This window comes from Rhea pennata, chromosome 10 (assembly GCF_028389875.1).
Source record: "Rhea pennata isolate bPtePen1 chromosome 10, bPtePen1.pri, whole genome shotgun sequence".
Classification (NCBI taxonomy): domain Eukaryota; kingdom Metazoa; phylum Chordata; class Aves; order Rheiformes; family Rheidae; genus Rhea; species Rhea pennata.
The window spans coordinates 8,754,751-8,777,378 of NC_084672.1; the positions used below are offsets into that span (position 1 = coordinate 8,754,751).

Below are 22,628 nucleotides of genomic sequence, written 5' to 3' on the forward strand. Positions count from 1 at the left end.
TGATATGCAGATACTTCTTAGGTCACACTAACTCTGGAGTATGGACAGGAATTCATGAGCAATTAACATATGACAGTTTGTGTTAGGAGACCACTACCAGGATGGATATGAAAGCAGTGTAGTGATGAAAAGAACAGAGCACAGAGAAGCCATCAGAAAGAAGAAGGGAAGGTAACGACATTCAGAATCAAGTTAACAGTTACTCGCAGTGACAAGGCCTAGAGCTGATTACAGAAAGAGAGTTAAACTCTTCTTCTTACATACAAATGGCTCCTTTAGAGGAAAGCAATAGATGATTAACCACAAAGACCAGACAAACGCCCCTCAGGCCATGAGGGTCAGAGGGAACGGAGCTACAATTGCAATAATTCAAAGTTTCTTTATTTCTTTATTTAGTCTGAGATCTTGATGGAACAAGCACATCACACAGCACAGAGGACATGAACCTCACAAGCCCCGTGGCTCATTTTCTGCAGCCCTTGAAGGTGTGTGGGCTTCAGCTGGTGGTGAGCTTTGAGAGCTGTCCTGAAACTGCATTGAGGAGGACACAGAACAACTCACCAACTCTGCAGTGCTTCAGGTTTCAGGAGACACAGCCCCATTCATCTTCCTATCAAAGCCTAAAACCATAACACACCTTTGAGGACTCCTGCGCCAAAGTTGCAAACGATATCCATCACCAATCCATCAGTTTATGTGACGCTGTAGAATGGCTGCCTTGAGGCCAACTAGCTCTGTTCTTTGGCAGTCCATAGTAGTTTTGCAGGGTAAGCCAGGAGGTGACATGAAGAACAACTCCAGTAAAAACAGCAGATTTCAGAGAAATGGAGCATGGTTCCCTGAATGGAGGCCAACCAGGACACCAAAGCTAACCTCACTCTCAAAGCGGTGCAACCTTTAGAGGCAGCTGTGAACAGCAGGGAGGTCCCACATTAATCACGTTGCAGAATTTGCCAAGGGGAAATTTTGGAAGATCTACATTTTCATCTTTGGACAAATTTGCATCTTTGGGAGGAAAAAAAAAATGGTATCACACAGATATATATACATATATATATATATATATGTGTGTGTGTGTGTATGTATATATTTGGAGCAAAAGACAGCATGGCTATATAATATTCTGAAGCCAATCACACTTGGCACAAAGTACTCCTGAAAACAAAGGAGGCTTCCAGTCTTCCAGTGGTTCCTGGTCCCTTTTACAGCTTGTACCAGTGTTTCTGTTCCTGTCCTGACCTTATCCAAGCCCTCTGCCTTTAAGATCCTCAGATGAGGACTAGAAGAGAAAGCTTTGTCCTCAACCCCACCCCTGCTCCGGTGTGTAGTGCTGAAAGAGAGCTCTTCCACAGGAGCTGTGTCTGGCCAACCCACAAACCAATTTAGAGCACATATAAACCTCCAGAAGACAGTTTAAAAAGAGCCACTAAATGCAGGCAGAATTATTAATTTTCTAAATAGAAATCTGACTACTTAAGTCTTACTTAAAAGGATGCCTGTCTCTATAATTGCAGAGCCTTTATTTGTTTTCTTTACTGCACAGTAAATAAGGTGTGCGCAATTACCCTCTGCAAATACAAGCTGGTGCCTCCTGACTGGCTGGCCAAGTATGCAGCAACCCAGGAAAGCATTTAAAGGGAATTACAGTCTCTTAACAAGTACCTGTTTCCCAGTAAAGGGGGACTCGGGCACTGCAAATATCAATTTGTCTATTCCTAGGCACAATCTGCTCAAACATCTTCTCTCCTGCATCTATAGTTCTACTGTCTAAGCAGTGGCCAGTGAAGGCTGGACGTTTGGCTAAGAGGAGTAGAAGTCCTATCCTCTCCTGAATACCAGTTCCTGGTGCATTTATACTGTGAAGTCAAGTTCTCATAAGAACTACCCAGTGCCTAAAAAGGATCATGATACTGCTGTATTCTTTCCCACAGGACATTATAACATCTCTACTACCTCTACTACTCCTCTGCATATTTCATGATATGCATAGGAACTTCATACCCTTGTGATCTGTAATCCCCTATCAAGTTCAATTAGAACTGGTCAAAGCATTCAAGTGTTACCAGGAGAAGGACAGAGAGTGAGAGCATTTAAGACTTTTTTTTCCCCAAAAAAAAGCTGTGCTAAACACAATGACATGGTTTTTATGTCTCAGATTTAGGAACCATACCATCCTCAAGCCTTCTTCGCATAGCCTTAAGCCAAAGGTAGAGATTTTCTATCAATGCTAAATGTTTCCTGCATTCATCTGGCTGGCCTGCTAACACTAACCTCAATGGATTTTGGCTATAAGGGCTCTTAGTTTTCTAGCCTGTACCAGGTGGTTCTCAATCTAGTGCACAGCAAATATCATTGCCCCTTCCCAGGAAGCAGTTCTCCAGGATCATCCTTATGTTAGCCAAGTGGCTATCAAATACAGCACAGAAATGGGACCAGGAAGCCACCCAGGCAACCCTAGCCAGTGATAAGACCTCCAGAATAAGGACATAAAAAGACGCTGGATTACATTCAATTCAGGTCAGACCCACATCCATCTCTATTCAACAGCTAGTCAGTGCTTGTTCTGGAAAGAGTCATTCTCAGTCCTGTTGCTAGCAAATCAGGAACATTCATGTTGCAAATCCCACTTATACATTTTGGACAATTGCCTCTATCACTGGTAGTCTTCACAGCCCTGAAGATCAAATGGGCCATGATGCCCTAGCTCTCTCTAATCCTAGAGAGGTGGCAGAATTCCAAAGCTCTTTATAGGTCCACACCTCAATGTGGGCTCTCATTTCGCGTTGCTCACTGCTCCTCCACTGATTAGATTGGCCTCAAGCCCCTTACTCTTATGGAGATAATTTTAAACTTCAAAGGACAGTCATGACACTGCCAGGTTGCACTTGGGAGCACTTTGAGGTCCACTTTCAGGCAGCTGAAGGCTGAAAAACCTCTTCATGGCTTCACCTTTCCTCCTTGACTCCGTGATGGGGAAGGGGTAGAGGGAGAAAAAGTCAAACCTCATCCAGAACCATTACTTTAAACAAACCTTCACAAATCTAAGCTCCTGCAATTAGAGCTGGGATAAGTGATCTGCTTGTGATTGCACAGCTGGGGTCTGAAGACAAGCGTGCGCACTGTGGAAGGGCCAGAAATAGAAGTTGATGAGAGCAGGCAGAGCTATCTGGCCTATCTGAGAGGAGGAAACCTTGCTAAAGTCACTTAGTGGGGGGGGGTGGGGAGGGAAGGAAGGGGATATCACTTCATCAGGGGGTTGGGATTTTACCTAGAGCAGGGAAGGAGAAAAAATAGCAGCTGAGTCCTCATAATCTGTACACAAGCTTGAGCCAGAAAATGCCTGCTGCTCCTCAGAGCTAGCTTATAGCACCTAACAAAAGCCTAGTTGCGGTCCTCACAACCCTGCGTCAATACCTCAGTGATGAAGCCCCCCGTCATTTCTTAGGCACATCCGCAGCTTTCTGACTGAACTCCATCTGCAACCATCCAAATACCCATCAAAGGGGAAGCAAAACTCGGGCAACGGATGCCTGCATTGCCTCTCACAGCAGTAACTCAATGAGTCGTAAGCACATCACGAGCTGGCCCCAGTCCTGCTCCTGCATCCGTCCAGCTGCAGCTGTCGGCAGTCAGTTCTACTGCAAGGGGACGGAGACAGTATCCTTTGTCCTTGTCAGCTACTGTACCCAGTTATGGCAGCCCAAGATTTAGAGCGGAGTGATATTTCCATTAATCCTTTTATCTCTGGCTCCTATGTGCAGCGGCTGTAGAAAATGTCAGGCCCTCAGCAAACTGAGCCCCTTCTGAGGCAGCAGCTGGAGAGCATCAGATGCCCGCAAGGCTGCTGGAAGTCTGAGGAGCAACTAGTCTCCCCAGCAAAGGCTCAGGAGCCACAGGAGGTCTGGAGCAAGGGAAGCATTTGGGCTGCTTAAACTGTATGCAGCCCCTGTCCTGCGACAGCTGGGTACTGATCCCCATCCTGCCCCACATATCTTCTGTCCTCCATCCCAAAGAGTTTCGAAGTTATGAACTTGAAGCCTTCACACTGAAAGGAGCAGAGCACCGAGATGCAGTCCGAATCTCAGTGCCTGCCGTAACGACGGCAGCAATGTCAGCCGGGAGCAGGCTGGCTTCAGCACCAGAAGCCACCAAGCTGCAAGCACACGCGGCCTCCAGTTCATTCTCCGGCTCTGCTGAGCCCACGCTGAGCGTTTTGCCACAGCTGCACTCCAACCAGTTTCAGTGTCACCAGCCCACCACAGACACGCTACTGCCTGGTGCCTTCTAGCACTGCCAGCGGCCCATCAAGACACAGCCCCTACAGCAATAGCAGAGAGACCCAAGAGGGGAGCACGTGGAGCTGCTGGCACCATGGAGCCAGGCACAGAGGACTCATCCCCAGGGTCCTTACCATGCCATGTGGCTGGACATCAGAGTAGAGCAAGAGGCCTCACAGTCACCCTACTGACAGCCAGAGGGCAAGGCCACTGTGCCAGATCGCAGAAATGGCATCAAAACCCACAGGCAGAGACACTAACTGAATAATACAGTTACTTGCCTCAAGCTTCAAAAGACAAGGAAAGAGAGATGTTAAGAACATGATAAATCTTACATGGCCTAAGCAGTAAACAAACACATATTTCATCACAACATACCAACCTTAATTCTTGACATAAGATGGATATGGTTTTTTCCATCTCAAAAGTAATCTCAAATGACAAAAAACAAAAGCTGACAAAGTAGCAACAATTGCATGTATACACATTAGCACACATTCAGACTCAAAATGTGCATACATGGCATTTTAAGCTCTTATAGTATCGAAACTGATGTTATTAGAAATCAGTTTTTCATTTTATCTGTTATATACATGACCAGCAACTACACACAATTGACAAAACAACTCCCCAGAAAAATCACTTGGGAGAGGTGCTCAGAGAGAACATTTCCCAGCAACAAACAGCTACAAAAATTAAAAAATAAACACCACAAATCGAAACAATAAAGAACTCAGGAAAATCCCAGTGGTCAGCATTAAGGAGGTTTTATTATAACAAAATACGCCCTTCTTTAAACTCAAAAAGGCCCTTTGTTTGTTCACAACGCCCTTAACTATTCATGCCCTTTGGTACTGCAGATCTCCTATTTAGCAAGTACTTTACTGTCACTTAGCAACTGTAACTGGTTTTCCAAAAAGGAAGCTTTTGGGGTTTTCAGTTCACATCATGTCTGAGCAGAAATCAAAAGAGAAATATATCCTGCTCTGCAGGTTGCATATATCAGTAACATGACCATATTGATGGGCACATGGGTCCACAGAGTCAAACAGGCTTTTCTTTTTTTTCCTTAAAAAAAAAAGGGGGGGGGGGGGAGGATTTTACTACCGTTTTTCATGGCAGAAGCCACTAGCACCAGTTTGTGAAAAGTGGAGACACGTTTGCCCTCCGTCCAGCCCTCCATCCAGCCCGCCAGCTCACTCCCGAGGCATGAGGCCTCTTGCCAGCCCCATTTCCACACCAAAGCCGAGAGGGGTTTGACTTCAGACACAGTCACTTGGATGAGATGCCTCAAGGCCGTGAAGTGCCTTGCGTACTCACCAGCAATTCAGACTGTCACTTACTGCCTTGGGAAAAATAAACAAACACCCAGAGAAGAAATCAGCCTCGATCACAAATACCGCACTCCGGGACCAGCAACAGTGGATGTTTGTGCAAGGACTCATCCTCTCCTTAAACCACACTTGGGAGCATCAATTTCCCTGCTTGATCATGTCCCACCACGCCAGTGCTCCAGCAATTCCCAGCACAAAGCAGCCCTACACCAGGTCCACTGCAGACACTAGTTTAACGTGTCAATAATTAGGAGTATGGCTGTCAGCCAGGTGTCCAAAAGAGAGAGATTTGTGCTGAAAACCCCTCACTGGTGAAAAGCTAATGAGCGAGGCAGGCTCAGGTCCCATGCAGCTCGTAGCCACTGACCTCTGCAGAAAGGGAAACTTACCCCCACTGCAAGGCTGCTAAAGATGCTGGCACTTTGTTAGAGGGACCACCAAAGCTGGTCCAGCAATTAGACATGTAAATCTGTCAGTGGCCCAGCAGGAGAACCAGTCAGAGCTCTTGCCTCCTCCAACCCTATGTCAGAGTCCCTTTCGCTTTGCAGCATCTTCGCGTCTCCTCCTCTCCCTATTCACCAGCTCTCACCCCACTTCTCCTTTCACCCCTCCCTTTCCCTCCAGAGATGCCCCTTCCAAGGTGACCAGAAAGACCAGGGAGCAGAAAGCGGGGAAAAGGAGATGAGAACTGGTTCAACTCACATGTAGCGCAGGTGAGGATTCTTCGCAAATGCCCGTGGCTGGATGTTTCGTAGCCCTGAGTTCTTGATTGTCCTGGAAAGAAATTTGAAAGGGCGGTGATGTGGTCAGGGTTGAACACTGCTTTACACTCAACCCCCTGCACTAAACTCTGGAGGTCCTGCCCCCAAAACTGCAATCAGCACTGGGATTCCTCAAGTCCAAGGGGAGGCAGATCTCACCTCAGACAGCCCTTGTGAATTACAAGCAAGGAGGAAATTTATCTTTCCAGTTTCCTTGATAGGTGATAGAAAAGGGTAAGTAGATAGCTGCAGGGCAAGGTCTCCATCAGTGTATTGTGGAGAGGTGTCAAATCATCTGCCGTGCAGCAAACTCGGCTCAGCACCCCAAGCCCCAGTCCTCTCGCTCCCTTGCTCCCCAGGCTCAGCAATCCTGCAGGGCTGTGATGAGGGTGGGCAGCCCTGGGGAGCACCTGCCATGCTTCAGCCCAAGAGAAAATCACTCTGCTTGAAGCCCTGACAAGGAGGGGTGAGTATTTTGTGTAGGGTATACAGATACTGAAGAGGGATTCTCTTTTTGTCTGTCTTTCTCTGTTTGGTGAAGCTGTATCAGCATTATGACCACGATTTATTAATATCTGTTACAGACAAAAATATGCTGGACTCTATTGCTGCTTTTCAGGTTAGATGAGAAGGAGTAGTCACCCTGCTTGCCTAGTGGATGTGTTAAGTGCACAGCTCGCTGGGGTTCGGTTACCGAACGCTCAGCAGTTTACACCTCTCCTCTGGCCTGCGGTCAAATGGTAGCTAATGTAAAATTCCCAGTGAAACACATTAGAAGAGCTTCAAATTAACCCTAAGCAGTGCTGCACATCTTGTATGAAAGGCACCCAGCAGGGCACAGCTGTGGGCAGGCGCAGAGCTGTTTGCGGTGCAGGAGGGGGGGATCACTAGGCGCAGTCAGACCTCGCTCGGTCAGACTGCCCAAGGGGCTGGCAAACCACGTGCTCTCGTGGACCTCAGTTTCCCGTCCGTGACATGCAGAGTTGCTTCCTCCCAGTGGTTTAAGGGCTGTGTGAGATGTGATTTCCTTATTGCACAGCACTAGTGATGGCTACTGCAGTAAAGGAGACCCAACAGCCCAGCACTGAAGGATTGATAAAGACAGCTGGAATTTCACATTGTAGGGCTGAAATGAGTCAGAGCAATGCACAAGCCCAGAACCAGAATAGCAGGGAGAAGAGAGGTCAGGGCTGATGTATGTTGACGGAGCTGTCAAGAGCTAGCAATCTTCCTTCGCACGGATCCAGCAAGGACCAAAAAGCACTTCATTTCCATTTTGTGAAGTCTCGCAGAAAAATATTGTAGAGTCAACAACTAGCAGGCTCTGAACATCACAGGGCAGAAAGAACAGACAGAATGGAGCAGCAGCACTCTGCTGGAGCCTTCTGCTTGGGAAGGAAGGGGCTGCCCAGTGCCATTCTCCTCCCCGAAACACGTGACATACTCACAGCCTCTGGAGTCCCGTGTACAGCTCCATGTCTACAGCATTCAGTGTCTGCAAGTTCTTCCAGTTCTCTATGTGTCTGTGGAGAGGAAGGAAAGACTCAGCAGTGGCACCACCAGGTGATTGCTCTGACCATGCAGAAGAGAGCATATGAGGAGCTCTTTGTACCCTACTGCCCTGCTCCACATCTCTTCCCATCTTGCTTTAGCCAAAGCTTTGTAACACAGGAGAGGTCTGGGAACTGGACCTGCTCAGGCTTCAGCATCCACATCCCCAGACACGTATGGTATGCATCACACTGCCAAAACAAGCAGTTTCACATATTGCTTTTTATTCTGTTTTCTCAGCACTCCGCGAAAGCCAAATAACATAGCTTTACTCAGAGTTTCTAGCATGGAACGTGCAACCGATCCATTGCATGTCCTTGGCTAAACCATTTCCCTTCTCTGGACCTCACTGCACACATTGGTATACTAAAGGCATGATTGAGATAGCTTGTGCAAAAGGAGAGGAAATAAATAAAGCCTCTCAACAAAAACATGGAGCCTAAGTGGATGAAAAAAAAAATCCAGACATACAGTTATCCAGGTTCTTAGAAGGGTGGCCAAACAGGTGCTAGTTTTTGCTAGCTGGGAGCACTGTTGGCAGAAAAGTGCCAAACTTAGTTTGGAAACTGTGCCTTTATTATAAATTCTTCAGTTGCCCGGGGCATTCTGGCAGGTATGTAATGGAGAACGAAAACAGAAATAGATCTGTCACTGCAGGATCGTTATTCAGGAAGTATTAGAGCTCAGGGAAGGTGACAGATCGACAGCCTCGGAGAATGGGGTCCCCTGTTCATCATCAGCATAGGAGCAACGCTATCAGCAACACAGCCAGCTTCCTGTGGCCATGGGCCTATGCCACAAAGCTGCAGTGCTGCATGGTGGGAAAGGAGCATGATGTCTTCCTCACCATTGCAGCCTTTGGCCTCTTTGCTGAACCCGCCCACAAAGGACCAGTGACAAGTGCTAAAAGCAATGGGAGGCTTTGTGCAGTGCAGGACCTGAAGAGAAACCTGGGAGTTGGGCTACTGTACTGACAAAACTAGAAGAAGGGACCAGAAGGTAGTTGATGCCACTTCCTGCTTCCCACTGGCACCTGCTTCTGACAATCGGACAGCAGAGATCCTGTACCGATTCCCTGAGGGAAGCGGGGAGCCTTTCTCTGACTTTGGATGCCTGGAGAAGACACTTTCTATGCACATAGGGCTCCCCCAGGGTGTGTCCGGGGCACAGTCTCGCTTGGTGTGCCAGGCAGGGCCCGTGCTCTTGGCTGGCCTCTGCTTAGATACAGGCAACAGCTCATCAGAGCCTGCAGCCATCTGACACTAGTGCCTGAGGCCTGAGCATTTGACAGCTCCGTTAGTGAGGCAGTAACCAGCATGATTTCATGCCGTTGACACTAGAAACAAATTTTTGCTGAGAACAATACTTGGTCCTCCTCACAAAGCCAGTTCACACTCTTTCTCTCAGACTAAACTCAAGACATCTCCCAACCAGAGAGTACAGGGTTTTCAGGAGGGTCTTCTCTGAGGAGTGGGTGGAGGTGGCCCTCTCTCAAAATCAAGAGGAGGAAAAACATCTAGCTAGTCCCCTCAGACAATCTGTGAAGAGAAGTCCACTTCAGAGTCTAGAAACGTGTACATCCAAACTCACATTTGCCTTAATGCAAAAATTGGCCCTGGGCTCAGCCCCAAAGAGGGGAATCGTTTCCAGTGATTCAGGGCTGGATTAATAAGCCAAAGCTGAGAGGTGTGTCAGTACCGGGTAAGAAGGTTGCAGGACGGCACGTGGTGGTCCAGAGGATAAGTGAAAGGGGAATCTTTTACCGTTTCCAGAGCAATCAAGGGGGCTATACATTCCTCCTCAGCACTATTTCTTGAGAAAAAGTTTTGTATAAGAACAGATGAACTGATGAGACAGAAGTGCATGGACCTATTTGAACCATATCCCATATATCATCCATCTAACAGGGGAAAAAAATTCCAAATCCTGGACCAAATTTAAACAGTAAGTATGTTCATCATCTCTTGCCATCTAGATCCAAGAAAAGCAGAGGTCCAAAAGAATCACCTCGGCTTTCCACAAGTTCCATAATTGTCTACGCATCAGAGTGGTTAGCGTAAGGACACAAGATAAAATCCTAACTGGGCACTGCATAACAATATAAGTTACGGTTCATCCTAAATGACCTGTTCATCAGCTTGGATTGCCTGCATTCCAGGGAGAATGAGAAACAGGACATTATTAAAGCGATTTCATATTCCCTGCCAATGTCTACTGCTCCTGCAATCACTTGCAGAACAGAGTGCAGACTGGGAGGCATCAGTCAAGGGACTCGATGGCTCGCTGAAACTCGTCAGAGAAAGCACAGTACTGCAGGATCAGGTTCTGGGGCACAAGGTTGCAGGACTGGATTATCGAGGACTTCTCAAAAACTGGCCTGACCACACTGGGCAAGGCAGGAAATACAGGCTGGAGATGTTTCCCACCTGTAGCTCCTACAGCTCAAATGAGAGGATCCTCCAGAGGAAAGAAAGAAAAGAGCAGGAGGCAGCTGCTGAGTGCCATGTCTTCCTGCAAGGGTATGCTGGAGCAACCACATTGAGCTGCGGCCTCAGTGGCAGAGGGAGCAGTCCCAGGCCAGGAACTATGGTGCAATCTCAGCTCTGAAGGAGGAGGAAGCCAGATTGGCTCTTGATTTATTGATTATGCAATTGCTAAAAAAAAGATAATGTTATTTTTGACCTGATTCTGAAAGCCGCATACACCACTTTAGAACAGGTAGAAAGAGACCTCAGCATGTTCCCAGCAACATGCACTAACAAGACTTTCTGATTACTCAGCACTAGCTGAGTAATCAATCATTGGCTCATTCACTCCTGTTTCAAAATTAAGAAATATATCTGTTTCCATCCACAAAATGGTGCACAACAGCTATGGGCTGGGAGATAAAAGCCATATCACTGGCACAGACTGCCCATGTCTTAGAGTGGCTGTGCCTCCTCAGCAGTTTAGCCATTCCAAAAGTGACATTACATGAGGCTAAATGCAACTCCTCAACCTGTGCTCCAGCCTCCCAAAGGCAGCCCATGACCTTCCTCACCCAGGTATGCTCTGGGGTGTTATTTAACATACACACACAGTACGCAGAAAGGGAGCAATAAGGGAAGCCACAGCTGAAATGAGTACCTGCACCCTTTTGTACAGGATAGACGCTCAATACAGTAGCTGTTTTACACAGAAAGGGAGATGGTATCATCTCGAATTACGTGCACAGGTTAGAAAGGGGCCTTGGAGTCCTATACAGACACTTTTCAAGCAGCAAACTGTCTTTTCACTGCCTTGCCCTTCTCAGGGACCCCCAGAAATGGCTCTTCCTATTTTTTTTTCCAACTCTTTCAACCTAGAGGAAATCTATCCTAGATCCTGGGGATGGCAAATCTGTCTTGGTTCACAAGCACCCCAAAGATGCATCTGGAACACCATTTTATTTGTATCCACATGGTTTTTGAGAGAATAGTGTGCCTTAGCACTGGCTGGATTCACCTGAATCTGCTTTAAGAACAAGACAAAACAGAAGTACATCTTATTTCAAAGGTTCAAAAGGTAAAGCTGTGATTGCAAAATTGCACCAGTTGCATAAGAAAGCAAACAAACCAATCAACAACAAAAATTCCATACCCAAAAGACTCCTCAGACACTTAAAATTAAATCCCTTCTCAGTTTCTTCAGTATGTCAGCTGGTCCTCCTGTTTCTCCTTCTAGGGTTTTGCTTGCCCTAAAAAGCTCATATCCTCCCTGTTATTGGTAAAGATGGAGACCTTGCCTTCTCTTCGGCCTCAATTCCTGGACCTGGGAGGAACACAGGTTCAGCATTTGTGCCAAATTCAGACATAACAGCTCCCAGCCTTGCCCTGTCCAGATCTCTGTGATCAGGCTTTGAGATATGAAACACAAATACATTCAGCAGGTAAATCCCTCCCTCCCAGTAAACATCTCTAACTATATATTCCTATGGCAATCCTGTTATTATCAAGGTACACAGCTCTTCTGCAAGATGCAATAGCTTCAAGACCAATACTATACTTTACAGCTCCTGAATTATGAAGAGCTCACCACATACACATTCATCTAAACTCATTTCCAACTTTTGATCAAGACCACATGAGCTGCATCACTAACAGATAACAGTGCTGACATTAGCATGCTTTTGTTTGTTTTTAAATTTGCTTTCTTCTTCTATCTCATGTCTTTTTGGAGGGGCCTGCCGAATCCTTCAGTCCACATGCACTGCAGAACGCTACATTATATTATGCATTTTACAGACAGATCAAAGTTCACCTTAAAATTACTTAGGGCTTTGCCTTCTCTACTTGTATTGAAACACTGCAACAGAACTTTACTGCTCTTCTCATTTCTTGCTTGAATGTACTCACAACCATTTGACACTCATTTGGTCTTGCATAAAAATTGTCTTAGCTTAAGCAGCTCTTTTCCTTTCCTGGCATTTCTCCTGACTCTTTACAATGTGTTTACAAGTGAGAGTCAAATCCTCCCCAGCTATCATTTACAACTTACACAAGGCCAGCTCTCCTAAGGCAGCACATCTGTACCAAGCAGTGAAGTGCAAGGCAAATTGTCTCAAGTACCTTGAAGAGATACTAAATCAAGTCTCAGAAGTGATACAGATATATTGCTCAGACAGAGCTCTTGGTGCCAAGATTATTCGGTTTCTGGTTTCAGACCTAGCACAGCCGACACTTGCACTTGTAACCTACATAGCAGGCTCATGCTGCCTCCTGCCTTTAAGTAGGGCTGAGTCTCCCTTTTCTTCATTATCCTATTTAAACTCCTCCTTCTTGAAGGACAGTGACCAAGAACACAGAACAATCTCTGGGAGAGGTCTCACTTGGACAACAGAACCAATAATTCCCCACTTGCACTGGAAATGCCTCCACTTTCTGCCTAAGGTCACACTTGTCTCTCTCAGCCATGTCAGCTAAGGGGCTCTTCTCCACCGCGTGATCAAGCAGGGCACCTAAGCACTTTTATTTGCCAGGTCACTTCCAGCTGATACAATTTCCCAGCTGTCACCAAAAGCCTGCATTAGACCTGTGCCCACTCTCCTCCCACTTGATGTTAAAGAGTGTTGTCTCTGCTACTCCAGCCCATGCCACTGCAGCTCTTCCCCCTGCCCCCCCCACCCCACCCCACCCCTGCACAGGCTCTGCCCCAACACCCCCCACTGGCAGGGGAGCCCTCTAGCCTGCTTCTCCTTTCGTACTGGCATCCTGAGCAAAGGTATGAAGTAAGATCATCTCCAAGGAACCTCTGCAATCGTCTCTCCTTTCAACATGTCCCATCACCATTTCTCCTCTATCCAGCTCCCCCGCTGTAACAGTTGCACTATACTGCACCTTCTCCAGAAAAAGAAACCATTTCTCATATAACACGGCATCATGTTCTTTGCTGACGCACAGGCAGATCAGCTCCATTAACTTTTCTCTGCCTAGGAAACTGGTTACCTTCTCAGAGAAAGATACAAGGTTAGCCTGACAAGCTAAATATGGCAGGCCAATCCTGCATTACATCTCAGCCCCCTTGCACCTACAACCATGCCTCTAAAACACGTTTGAGAGCCTGATGGACCTCTGTAGTCAAACTAACAGTCAGTCCATAGCTTGCGTAGTGCCACATTTAAAAACAACCTGTGAAGTGCAAAACCTCATTTGCTAGTTACGTAGCTCATGGGCATCACATTTCACCCCAAATCCCAGAGCCGGGCAGCCAGTAGCGAAGCAGGTATCTACCCTACGTCACACAGGCATAGAAAGAGATTCGAGAGCACATTGACAACAGGGTAACCGCGTTGCACACTAGTTATCGGTCAGTCTCGAGGACTTCTGGGAGCACCAGGAACCTGGCCCACTCGTTGTAAGGGGGAACTGGCCACTCCTGTCAGTCACCCAAATATCTGTGTGGGATATTTGTCATCACACTCCTGCATCACCTTTGAGACAGCATGACCAGTCTGAACAGCTCCACACCCTCCCAACCCACTGCAGGGCCAGCACAGCAAGGGAGATGAAAACACTCAGATTTCAACACGACTAGACTCATTTTGTCCCAAATACACAGGGCAGGTGAAAAAATAGCCTCTGATGCCAGTTTACCAAGCAATTATCTTGAGGCTACTTAATGTCTCTGGCCTTCCTGCACCCTCGTCATACAACAAGGATAATGTTTATCTAATCTCTTTCAGCCTTTCAAGCACTGCAGTTGATAGATGAAAAAGGCAACCCACAAGAGCCAAGTATTATACAGCATGTGTGCACATGCTACCCAAATCTATATCTAACCTAGACTGGAGAAGAGTGACTTTTCATATGGATACCCTCAGCACCATTTGCTGCCAGAGTAGATGACACATCTCCTTTAGACACATGCTGCGTAAGTATGCACACGTGTGCACACACACAAGCAAAACAAGCAGAATATTTGACTCTTCCTGTAAGGCAACAAGAAAACTGATTTGTCATCCAGGCATATTATACATAGTGATCCAGACAGAAGCATTAGCTTTCAATTATCTGATAACTTTAGCATTATCAACAAACTACCTGGCATGCCAGCACTAGACCACGTAAATACGAATTTGATATGGGAAGGAGGTAAGTCATCTTTTAAAACCTTTGGCCAGTAGGACCTGCCTCCTCCAGATGCGAGGACAAAGAAAGTCAACAGCCGAGGTGGAGAGGTGCCCCTGAAGTTGATGGGGAGTACTGGAGGGTAAGAAACCCACGTCTAGGTGGCTACTGCAATGCCAGGTAACGATTGCCCACAGGAAGAGCATGAGACGATCTGTCAAAGCCTGTCAGATTTCTCAGAGCTCAAAGACAACAGCAGAGCAGTGGAGTCAATCCCTCAGCATCTCCCAGAAACTCAGCCTTGGTTCGTCCAGTGACTGCCTTCTCTTTTCTCCTCCCGCATGTATATCTCGCATGTATATCACCAGATCAGCTGTAACTGAGGGCCTCGTATTACCTGTTCCCAGCTCCAGGTCCCCCCTCAAGCTGTAGCACCCACAGCTGACAGGGGTGACAAGGCATAGCTCTGCAGATCAGGAGACTTTTCAAGTGCCAGGACCTCACCCCTGCAGGGAGTGGGTGCCAAGTGGTCACCTGCACCTATGTGCCACAAGCAGCAGCATGGAGAGAAGATCCAGACAAACTGTCCAGCCTATACTGCAGGGGACCAGGCCTGGGAACTGCAAGGACAGTCCTCATCCCAGACAGCCCTTCCTGACTGCATGAATGCAAATCTGCACTCGCCTAAACCTCTTCCCAAGGGTTTACAAACAACTTTAAGTAGTATTTGGGGACTGCTTGAGCCCAAGGCAACTTCTTGCACTGGGGAACAGGATCTTCTCATGGTATCTTTAGGGCACCTGGATGGCAGGTTTACAGAGGCTGTAATTACAGGCTGCCTTCATCACTTCACCCTATTTTCCCCAGCAAAGAGACAGAACTGAGGGCATGCCCAGACAGCAAGGACCATGAATAACTCTTGCATTATCAGCACGATCAGATACTCATCACTGCCTGGGCTGCAGCTCCTACTTGCCATGACTCAACCTACACCACTGCATCGCTTGCCCACCCATTTGTGGGACAGCCCATCCCATTGCCAACCCTGGGGGCGAGATGGTGCCTGCACCATGGTGATACTGAGCCTTTGCCTTGGACACAAACACAGCCATAGGTGCCTGCTGGCACCCACCTCTCCTGCTGGCCCCTACCTATCTCCAAATGCCCAAAACACTCTCAGCATCTCGGTCAACTGCTCACCCAGCACAGACTGCTCAGGAATCTGCTCTTGATGCCACCTCTCCCCAAACCAGCCATGCATTTAAACACAGGTGCCATCACACCAGGTGCCAGACTTGCCCACAGCTCAGTCCAGCACCGAGGCGGAGCACTATCACAGTGAGGGTTCACATGGGACCTGCCGTCCCTTTCCACCCACCCCTTGCACACCATGTGAGGCTGTGAACAAGTCATAAAGAAATCAGCCACTTATCACATACATTTATTAGCCAGAGGCATGAAGGACTTTATTCCCTCAATATAGAAGTTATAAAATCGAATTGGTAAGTAAGCATTAAAGGGAAATGCAGCTGAATAAAGACTTACGAGGCTGGTATTTTCCCCATTTAAAGTGTGGGCTTTCCTTTACCAAAGTCACTTGGAAAAGTCGCCCTGCAGCAGGTAACTTTGCATCATTAAGGATAATTTGAGGTCAGTGAGAGAAAGGGGGGGGGGGAGGTAGCAAATAGGGCTTTGTAGAAACAATTATTAGCGTAACTGCACACTGTAATTGTGATTTGTCAAGGTAACGATCATAAAACAGCACTGCAGCACAGCTCCCTTTGCACTTACAGATCTGCCTCTCTAGCCAAGGCCACGTATGGGTATGTGGGTGCTGGGAGTACATGGACCCAGGGTGCGAGGGAGATGCACCTGGTCACTCTCCCATGGGTCCAACCATATTCAACCCAATGATCCAAGTGGGGCTTTTCCAGAAAGGCTGGGCAAAGAATACTAAGGGCAGAGCTGTCTAGTGATGACTTGTCTCTGTAAGGAATGAATTACTAAAATCCTGAAAAACCCCTACATGAGCTTTAGTGGCATAGCAAGCCTACAAGTTAAATAAATGCAGTCCAGCTGTCCACTGATTCCTGCTTTCTGTGAACCTGCCATTTGAGCATTAGAGCAGATAGTATACCAAAGCCCTGACCTGAGGTCATGTCCAGTATCCCAAATAACTCAACACACTTCTTTCAGCATCTTTTCTGGGCATCCTGGCCAGAAAGCAAAAGCCACAGAGAGGTGAGGACAACTCTTCCTCTTCCAGAAGCTCTCTACACGCCAAGGTGACTGATGCCCACAGGGTGAGGGTTGCCCAGGTAGGTACCATGCAGCAGTTCCTGCACCAAAGGCTAGGCTCCTGTGCAATGGGCAGCCCCAGGGCAGGGCTGGGGAGTCGCAGCAGGGAACCTCGGGGAGTGTCTTCAATTCCCCTCACACCCTGCAGCTGGGCAATGGTATCTGCAGCAGGGTTTGTGAGTGGTACAGCTGTGCAAAAACCACCTAGATACGTCATCAATAGCTGTCCTGGGGAACTCTGCCTGCTGTTCAACCGAGCACTGAATGTTTGAAGAGCGAGAATCCCCTGCAGAATACCCTATGGATAAACTAGGGTGAGCCTGGCGTTCACCTGTCCCCAGGCTGGCTGGGAGCTATTGCTACGGGCAGAGAGCTGCTACAGTTGCAGTATTCCTCTACAAAGACACCCTAGGACGGAAGATGCCCTGAGAAATCATCCTCTGAGTGTCACGTTTAAGCTCTGCTATGAGCACGAACACACAGAAGTGTTCCAGGCACTGCAATTAAACGACGCTGTCTGACACCCCAAAGCACACATAGGAGCTGCTCTTAAAGGCAGGGGAAAGCACGTGCCTTTAAAACACAGCAAGCAGTGCTAACATGAGGAAGACCTCACCCAGTGCTTTAGTCTCCCAGTGAGAGAGGCAGGAAGGGCACGAGACTGTCTTTCATACATGTGGTGCCTTGCCCCACGCTCTTGAGTTTATTTGCTCTCCCCTGAGAGCACCACAAACCTCCAGCTCAGCCCAGCACAGCCTGCCCGCCCCGCGCTGAAGGAAGGAGGCGACAGTGCCCCTCACAAGGCTCCAGCTTTGCCCGAGGCCGGAAGGCTGCCTTGATCCACCCTGAGCAGGTTGCTGCAGAAGACAGGAAGCCGTACGGTCCCCTTATCGCACACTACAGCCAAGGCTTTTCAGCGCAGGAAGAGTTACACCCGGTCGCTCACTTTCAGAGAGGAAGAAATAGGCATAAGGCAGGATGCCGGAGCTGAAGAACTGCTGTGGGGAGCAGTACGACTGACATCCTAACAAATAATCTTCTTAATTTCCTGTCACTATTAATGAGTTGAACCAGCCCTGGGGTCTGAAGCAAGAACTTCAGGCGTTTAGAGTTGATCCATGCACCAAGGAAACCTCGTTCATCAGAGCTGAGCACCAGCGAAAGCTTCGCAAAGAAGGGCCGCAAGAGGGAGCAGAAAGGGGGTGGCGCGCCAGCCTCCCCATGCCCCAGGGCTCGCCCAAGCGCAGGCCTGGGAGCCTGCCTCTGCCCTGGCTCCCAGCCAGACACCGTAGCGCTGCCCCACCTGTGCACCCTGAGCCCGCAGTAGCGATAGGTGCCAAGCGCTGCCTTCATCCAGCCTCCGCAAGCACCCCCAGGAGAGCACACAGATGACCAGCTCATGTCCCACAGACACAAATACAGGCATGCAGCCACCTCTGGGGCAAAACATCTGTCCAGCATCAGTAAGAGTTCATCTTCCTACAGCACCAGATGCATGTGTCCCTCCTTTTGGGGTGGCAAGCTTGGACGTGAGGGTATTCCCCCAAAGCGGCATTTATTTCATCGCTGTTAGGCAGGACAGCGTGCAAAGCCAGTCCTCTGTGCCAGGAGAGGCTCTTTCTGCTGCAGCCTGTTAGAGGCGGACCTGCGGGACACCAGAGCAGATGCTCTTGCCAGGGATCGTTACCATAACCTGTTTGTATCTAATTATGCTGCATCGCAAACAGCCATGCAATGGGGAAGAGAGGGAGATCCAAGGGGAGAAAAATGGTTCCCCTAGTACACAGAGTACAAACCTCAAGGTGAAAAAGCATCCTGTGCTTTAAGGAGAGTTGGAGACTGAAAGAGGTTCCCTTATAGGCAATGGCCAGCCTCCCTTGCACCTGACAGGTCTAAGAAAGAAGACTTTTATCCAAAATATTTTATACTGCTAGAACTAGCAACATGCAACATTTTGTGGTGTTTAAAGATCAAGGAGCATTTTACAGAGGAGCCAGCACCCTGGTCAAAATCAGCACCAGAAATCATATTCTGCCTTGTTAAATTCTCCCTGCAACTTTGAACTGGAGGTCAGAGTCCCTCGTGCTCCCATCTCTGAACAGTTCTGGAGCTTTTCAGGAATTAGAGTCATGCACAAATTCGCGCAGCCGGAGCTGCTGAACTCTGCTCCAGAGGCAGCTGCACTTCTCCCCTGCAGAGCACAGCGCCCACACACATCAGCAAGACGAGCAGACTTACTAAAGCTGGGGGTTGCTACAACTCGACTTTGCAGGGCTAACTCTTAATGTCCCAGAGCAGAGTGGGGGGAGCTCGGACAAGCAGAGGCAAGGGGCTCTGGCAGCAAAGGAAGCCTCCACGCTCAATGACGCCCCGTCCGGCTGCCGCAGCGAGAGCTCGCAGCCACGTTCTCATGCTGGGGCTGAAGACAGGAAAATGGATGGAAGAGGGAAAAGGGAAAAATAAAGTCTCCCACCAGACTGGCTGTTTGGGTGATATACTGCAGTGGAAACTGGGAGGGAGGAGCAAGCGCAGCAGCATCAAGAGCTGGGGATGGGGCTGCACCAGCTTCCCCGGCAGAGCCCTGCCAGCTCCCTGGCCCCTTCACAGCACCGGGGATGCTGCGCTCTGTTACTCAGACCTGCCGCCTTTGCTGGCTCAGTCCTGCTGCCTCCGCACTTGTGCGAACCCGCTGGTACTCTTTTTAAAACCACAGGCTCCACAGGAGTCTAAATTTGGGAGCTTTTACATCCACATCAGATTTCTGCTCCTTCCACCCATCCCAAATTCTGTTTAAAATTAGATGCGAGTTCTCAGGCTGTGCAACTGATCCTTCCCACTCCCAGCTTGCTCCTTCTCCTCTGCCTGCATCCTAAGAACTGAAAAAAAAAAAAAAAAAAAAAAACGCTCAGGAGTCAAGCGCTGCAAGCACAAGAAGGTCCCTCTGCTTCAGTTGCGGCTGCCATTTAAGCCACCAAATCCTGAGCCCCAACACTCTCCCCTTTTGGTCTTCCCACCCCACTTTACCCTCCTGCAGTTCTCTGCACCCTTCGTCGCCCCCGTAGCCTGGCTTATCGGAGCTATTTCGGTTGCCAGCTTTCTCACACACCAAATGCCACGAAACCTGCTGTCCGAGCAAGGCGAGGCGAGAGAGCCAATCTTTCTTGGACTTGTGTTCTGCTCCCATGAACCGTTTGTTTTTCTAAACGGCTCCCAAGGAGTCTGAACTTTGATCCTCCAGCATTTTGGCTCCTCGGATGTTTATGAAGCTCAAACAACTGGGCAGCAATGCCCAGCTGGGCTGGAAGGCAGCCAGGCTCCCACCCGCTCCCACAGCTCGGCTGGGCCGAGGGCAGAGCTGCTCGGGTCGGACCGAGACCTTCCCAGAGACTGGCCTCAGTCCCCTCTATCAGGCACTGCAAACATCCCTGGTCAGGCTTGGGGATGTTCTACGCAAAGCCAAAGGGCCACCAGAGGAACCAGGCAAGCTTAAGACATGGTTTATTCTGAGCCAACTACCATGACCCCCCCACCCCCCCGGCTTGTTCTCTCCGTTACGAACAAATCACAGCCAGCCCTGCCTGGCTGGCCAGCAACGAGAGGTTCAAACTCCTCCATGCTGCACGAGAAGGGGTCCTTCCCGGTTTCCCTAGCCCCATGCCTGGCAGGAGGAGGCAGCATTGCTTCCCGGACCCTGATGCCGAGAGTTCAAACCCCACAGGTCGCCAGCCAGCGGCGCGAGATTAACAGCTTTTCGTCAAGATAATGTTTGGATTCCTGTGGTTTGCCATCAACCCTTGCAGAACTGTGCAGTGAAAAGAACATCTCCTTCTCCTGCATGTGCTTGCTATCATGGACACACATGCCGGGTGGCCCTTACTGCAGAGGTTCAAGAGCAGAAGCATCTCCCAGGGGAGGTGGAGATGCATACATGAAGACAGGATGACCCCAGCCATGGGCTCCCAGATATTTCATGGGAAGACGGTTAGCTCTTAAAAGAAAAAACTAACAACCATACCTATAAACATGGCACATGCAGGAGGAGGCAGGATAGGGAGGAAAGGAGAGCAGGGAAAAAAAAAAGTGGCAAACACTGTAGAAGTGTCACAGCTCTCCATTTTGCTCATATAAAAATGAAAGTGTTTTGCGAAAGCGTTGTACAAAATGACACTGACAGCCACAGACACCGTTAACTGGGCTGTTTGAATCAATCCAGCTACGGACGCAGCAAGTCTATTTGAATTCCAGCATGGGGGACAGTTCCCGTCTTGCATCTAGGCTCAGTCTGCCGCTCCTCTAGATACAGGCATAACTGAATTATGGAAAAACCCGTTCTCTCAGCACCTCCCAACAGACGAGCGCTCACGCTGCCAGGGCTTCCCGCGGCTGCCGGTACGGAGCGCGCCGCAGAGCCGGTTCCCAGCCCGCCAGGCTCCCCGCAGGCGCCCTCCTCGCCGGGGCCAGACGCAAAGCGAAACGCTGGAGCTCACGCTATCAAACACGCTGCTGCCAGGCTGCGCTGGCAGTTCAGCAAATAAGCTCTGCTCTACACCGGGAGCGCGGCAGGAGCGCGCAAACTGAGTTACAGCAGCTCAGCCGACACGCAGCAACTCATTAACCCCCGTGCCAACACTGCGGACCCGTTACTAAGAGGCTCCCACCAGGCACACGCTCGTCCCTTGCGCTGTTTAATATGTGCTTTACCACCGGGGCTTGACCGCGAGCACGGGGCTGCGCAGGGGGTTTTGAGCCCGCGGCGGAAGGAAGCGATGGCGCACACCCCTGCGCAGGGTACGAGCCGCAGGGCGTCCTGGGATGAGCGACCGTAGCCGCGAGCCCCTCGTCTCTGTGCCATAGGGCCACGTTCCCCCACAGCAGTGCGTGGGGCTCCTCTCGTATTGGGACACGAGCCTGTAGACAAGCCTGATACGACTCATTTTCAGGAGCACCAAACCGTTTCTGAACATTCCCAGAGGCCAGCATTACCCTGCAGGCACCAAGTCTTGCAGGAGCATTTGGGGAATCCAGGGTCATGCTCAGCTGTAACTGCAAAGTGGGTGCAGGAACAGTCAGGCTCAGTCTCCTGATGGCACCTGCCCTTTCAGCACTTGGCTCGATGATGTATTTGGTGGGACACAGATTCCTTTTTGGTGCCATTTAGGGTCACAGAGCAGTTTCAAAGCCAGAAAGCAAAGGAAGCCCTTGCAGATAGTCTTTTGGAAAGAACCACTCAAAATTTTGTTTCTGCTCCTTGGCAGCTTTAACACCTGGACAGTCCCAGTACCAGCCAGACTTTGAAGCAAACCACATGAGCCTGGAGCACTATCAGAAAAGGCGGCGGGGCGGGCAATGCAGCCAGCAGCAGGGGCAGAGCCAGACAAACTGATGGTCAGGACTGACAGCCGCACGACGCAGAGATGCTGGGGCAGAAAGTCGGAGCTGAGGCACGGCCTCTTGACTGTCGGAGCTGCCAATATAAAGACACATCCAAGGCTGCCACGGCACCGATGGCCGGCAGGTGTCAAAAGGCATCAGCTGGCATCAGCAGCACTTGCCGGATCCAGGAGAGCAAAGGGGTTTCCTGCTGATCTGGGGTGGCATTTCAGGCAGTAAGAAGCCCTTCTCCAGACTCCCCCAGCAGCACTGGGCCAGGAGGCTCTCCTATTTCTCCTGCCGGCTGGCTGAAGCACCAATTCAGCACCCAGGGCAAGATACTCTGGCTCACTGTGCCAGGCCTGAGCTCTGCACCACATCCCCAAAGCTTTCTGCTTCCCAGAAAAGTCACTTACAGCCCTTCTTTCCTTCTCTCCCCACCAGCACTAGGGT

At 49.2% G+C, this 22,628-nt stretch overlaps 1 protein-coding gene across 6 annotated transcripts in view; it reads right to left on the minus strand.

The window, feature by feature from the left end:
* Positions 1–22,628, minus strand: part of NTRK3 (neurotrophic receptor tyrosine kinase 3) — a 232,473-nt gene that overhangs the window by 182,905 nt on the left and 26,940 nt on the right. For all 6 annotated transcript variants that reach the window (XM_062583546.1, XM_062583549.1, XM_062583547.1 and 3 more), the window contains 2 exons: positions 7,821–7,895; positions 6,314–6,385 (listed from right to left, as the gene is read on the minus strand). In XM_062583546.1, the coding sequence (XP_062439530.1) occupies positions 6,314–6,385; positions 7,821–7,895 (147 nt within the window). The remainder of the gene's footprint in view (positions 1–6,313; positions 6,386–7,820; positions 7,896–22,628) is intronic.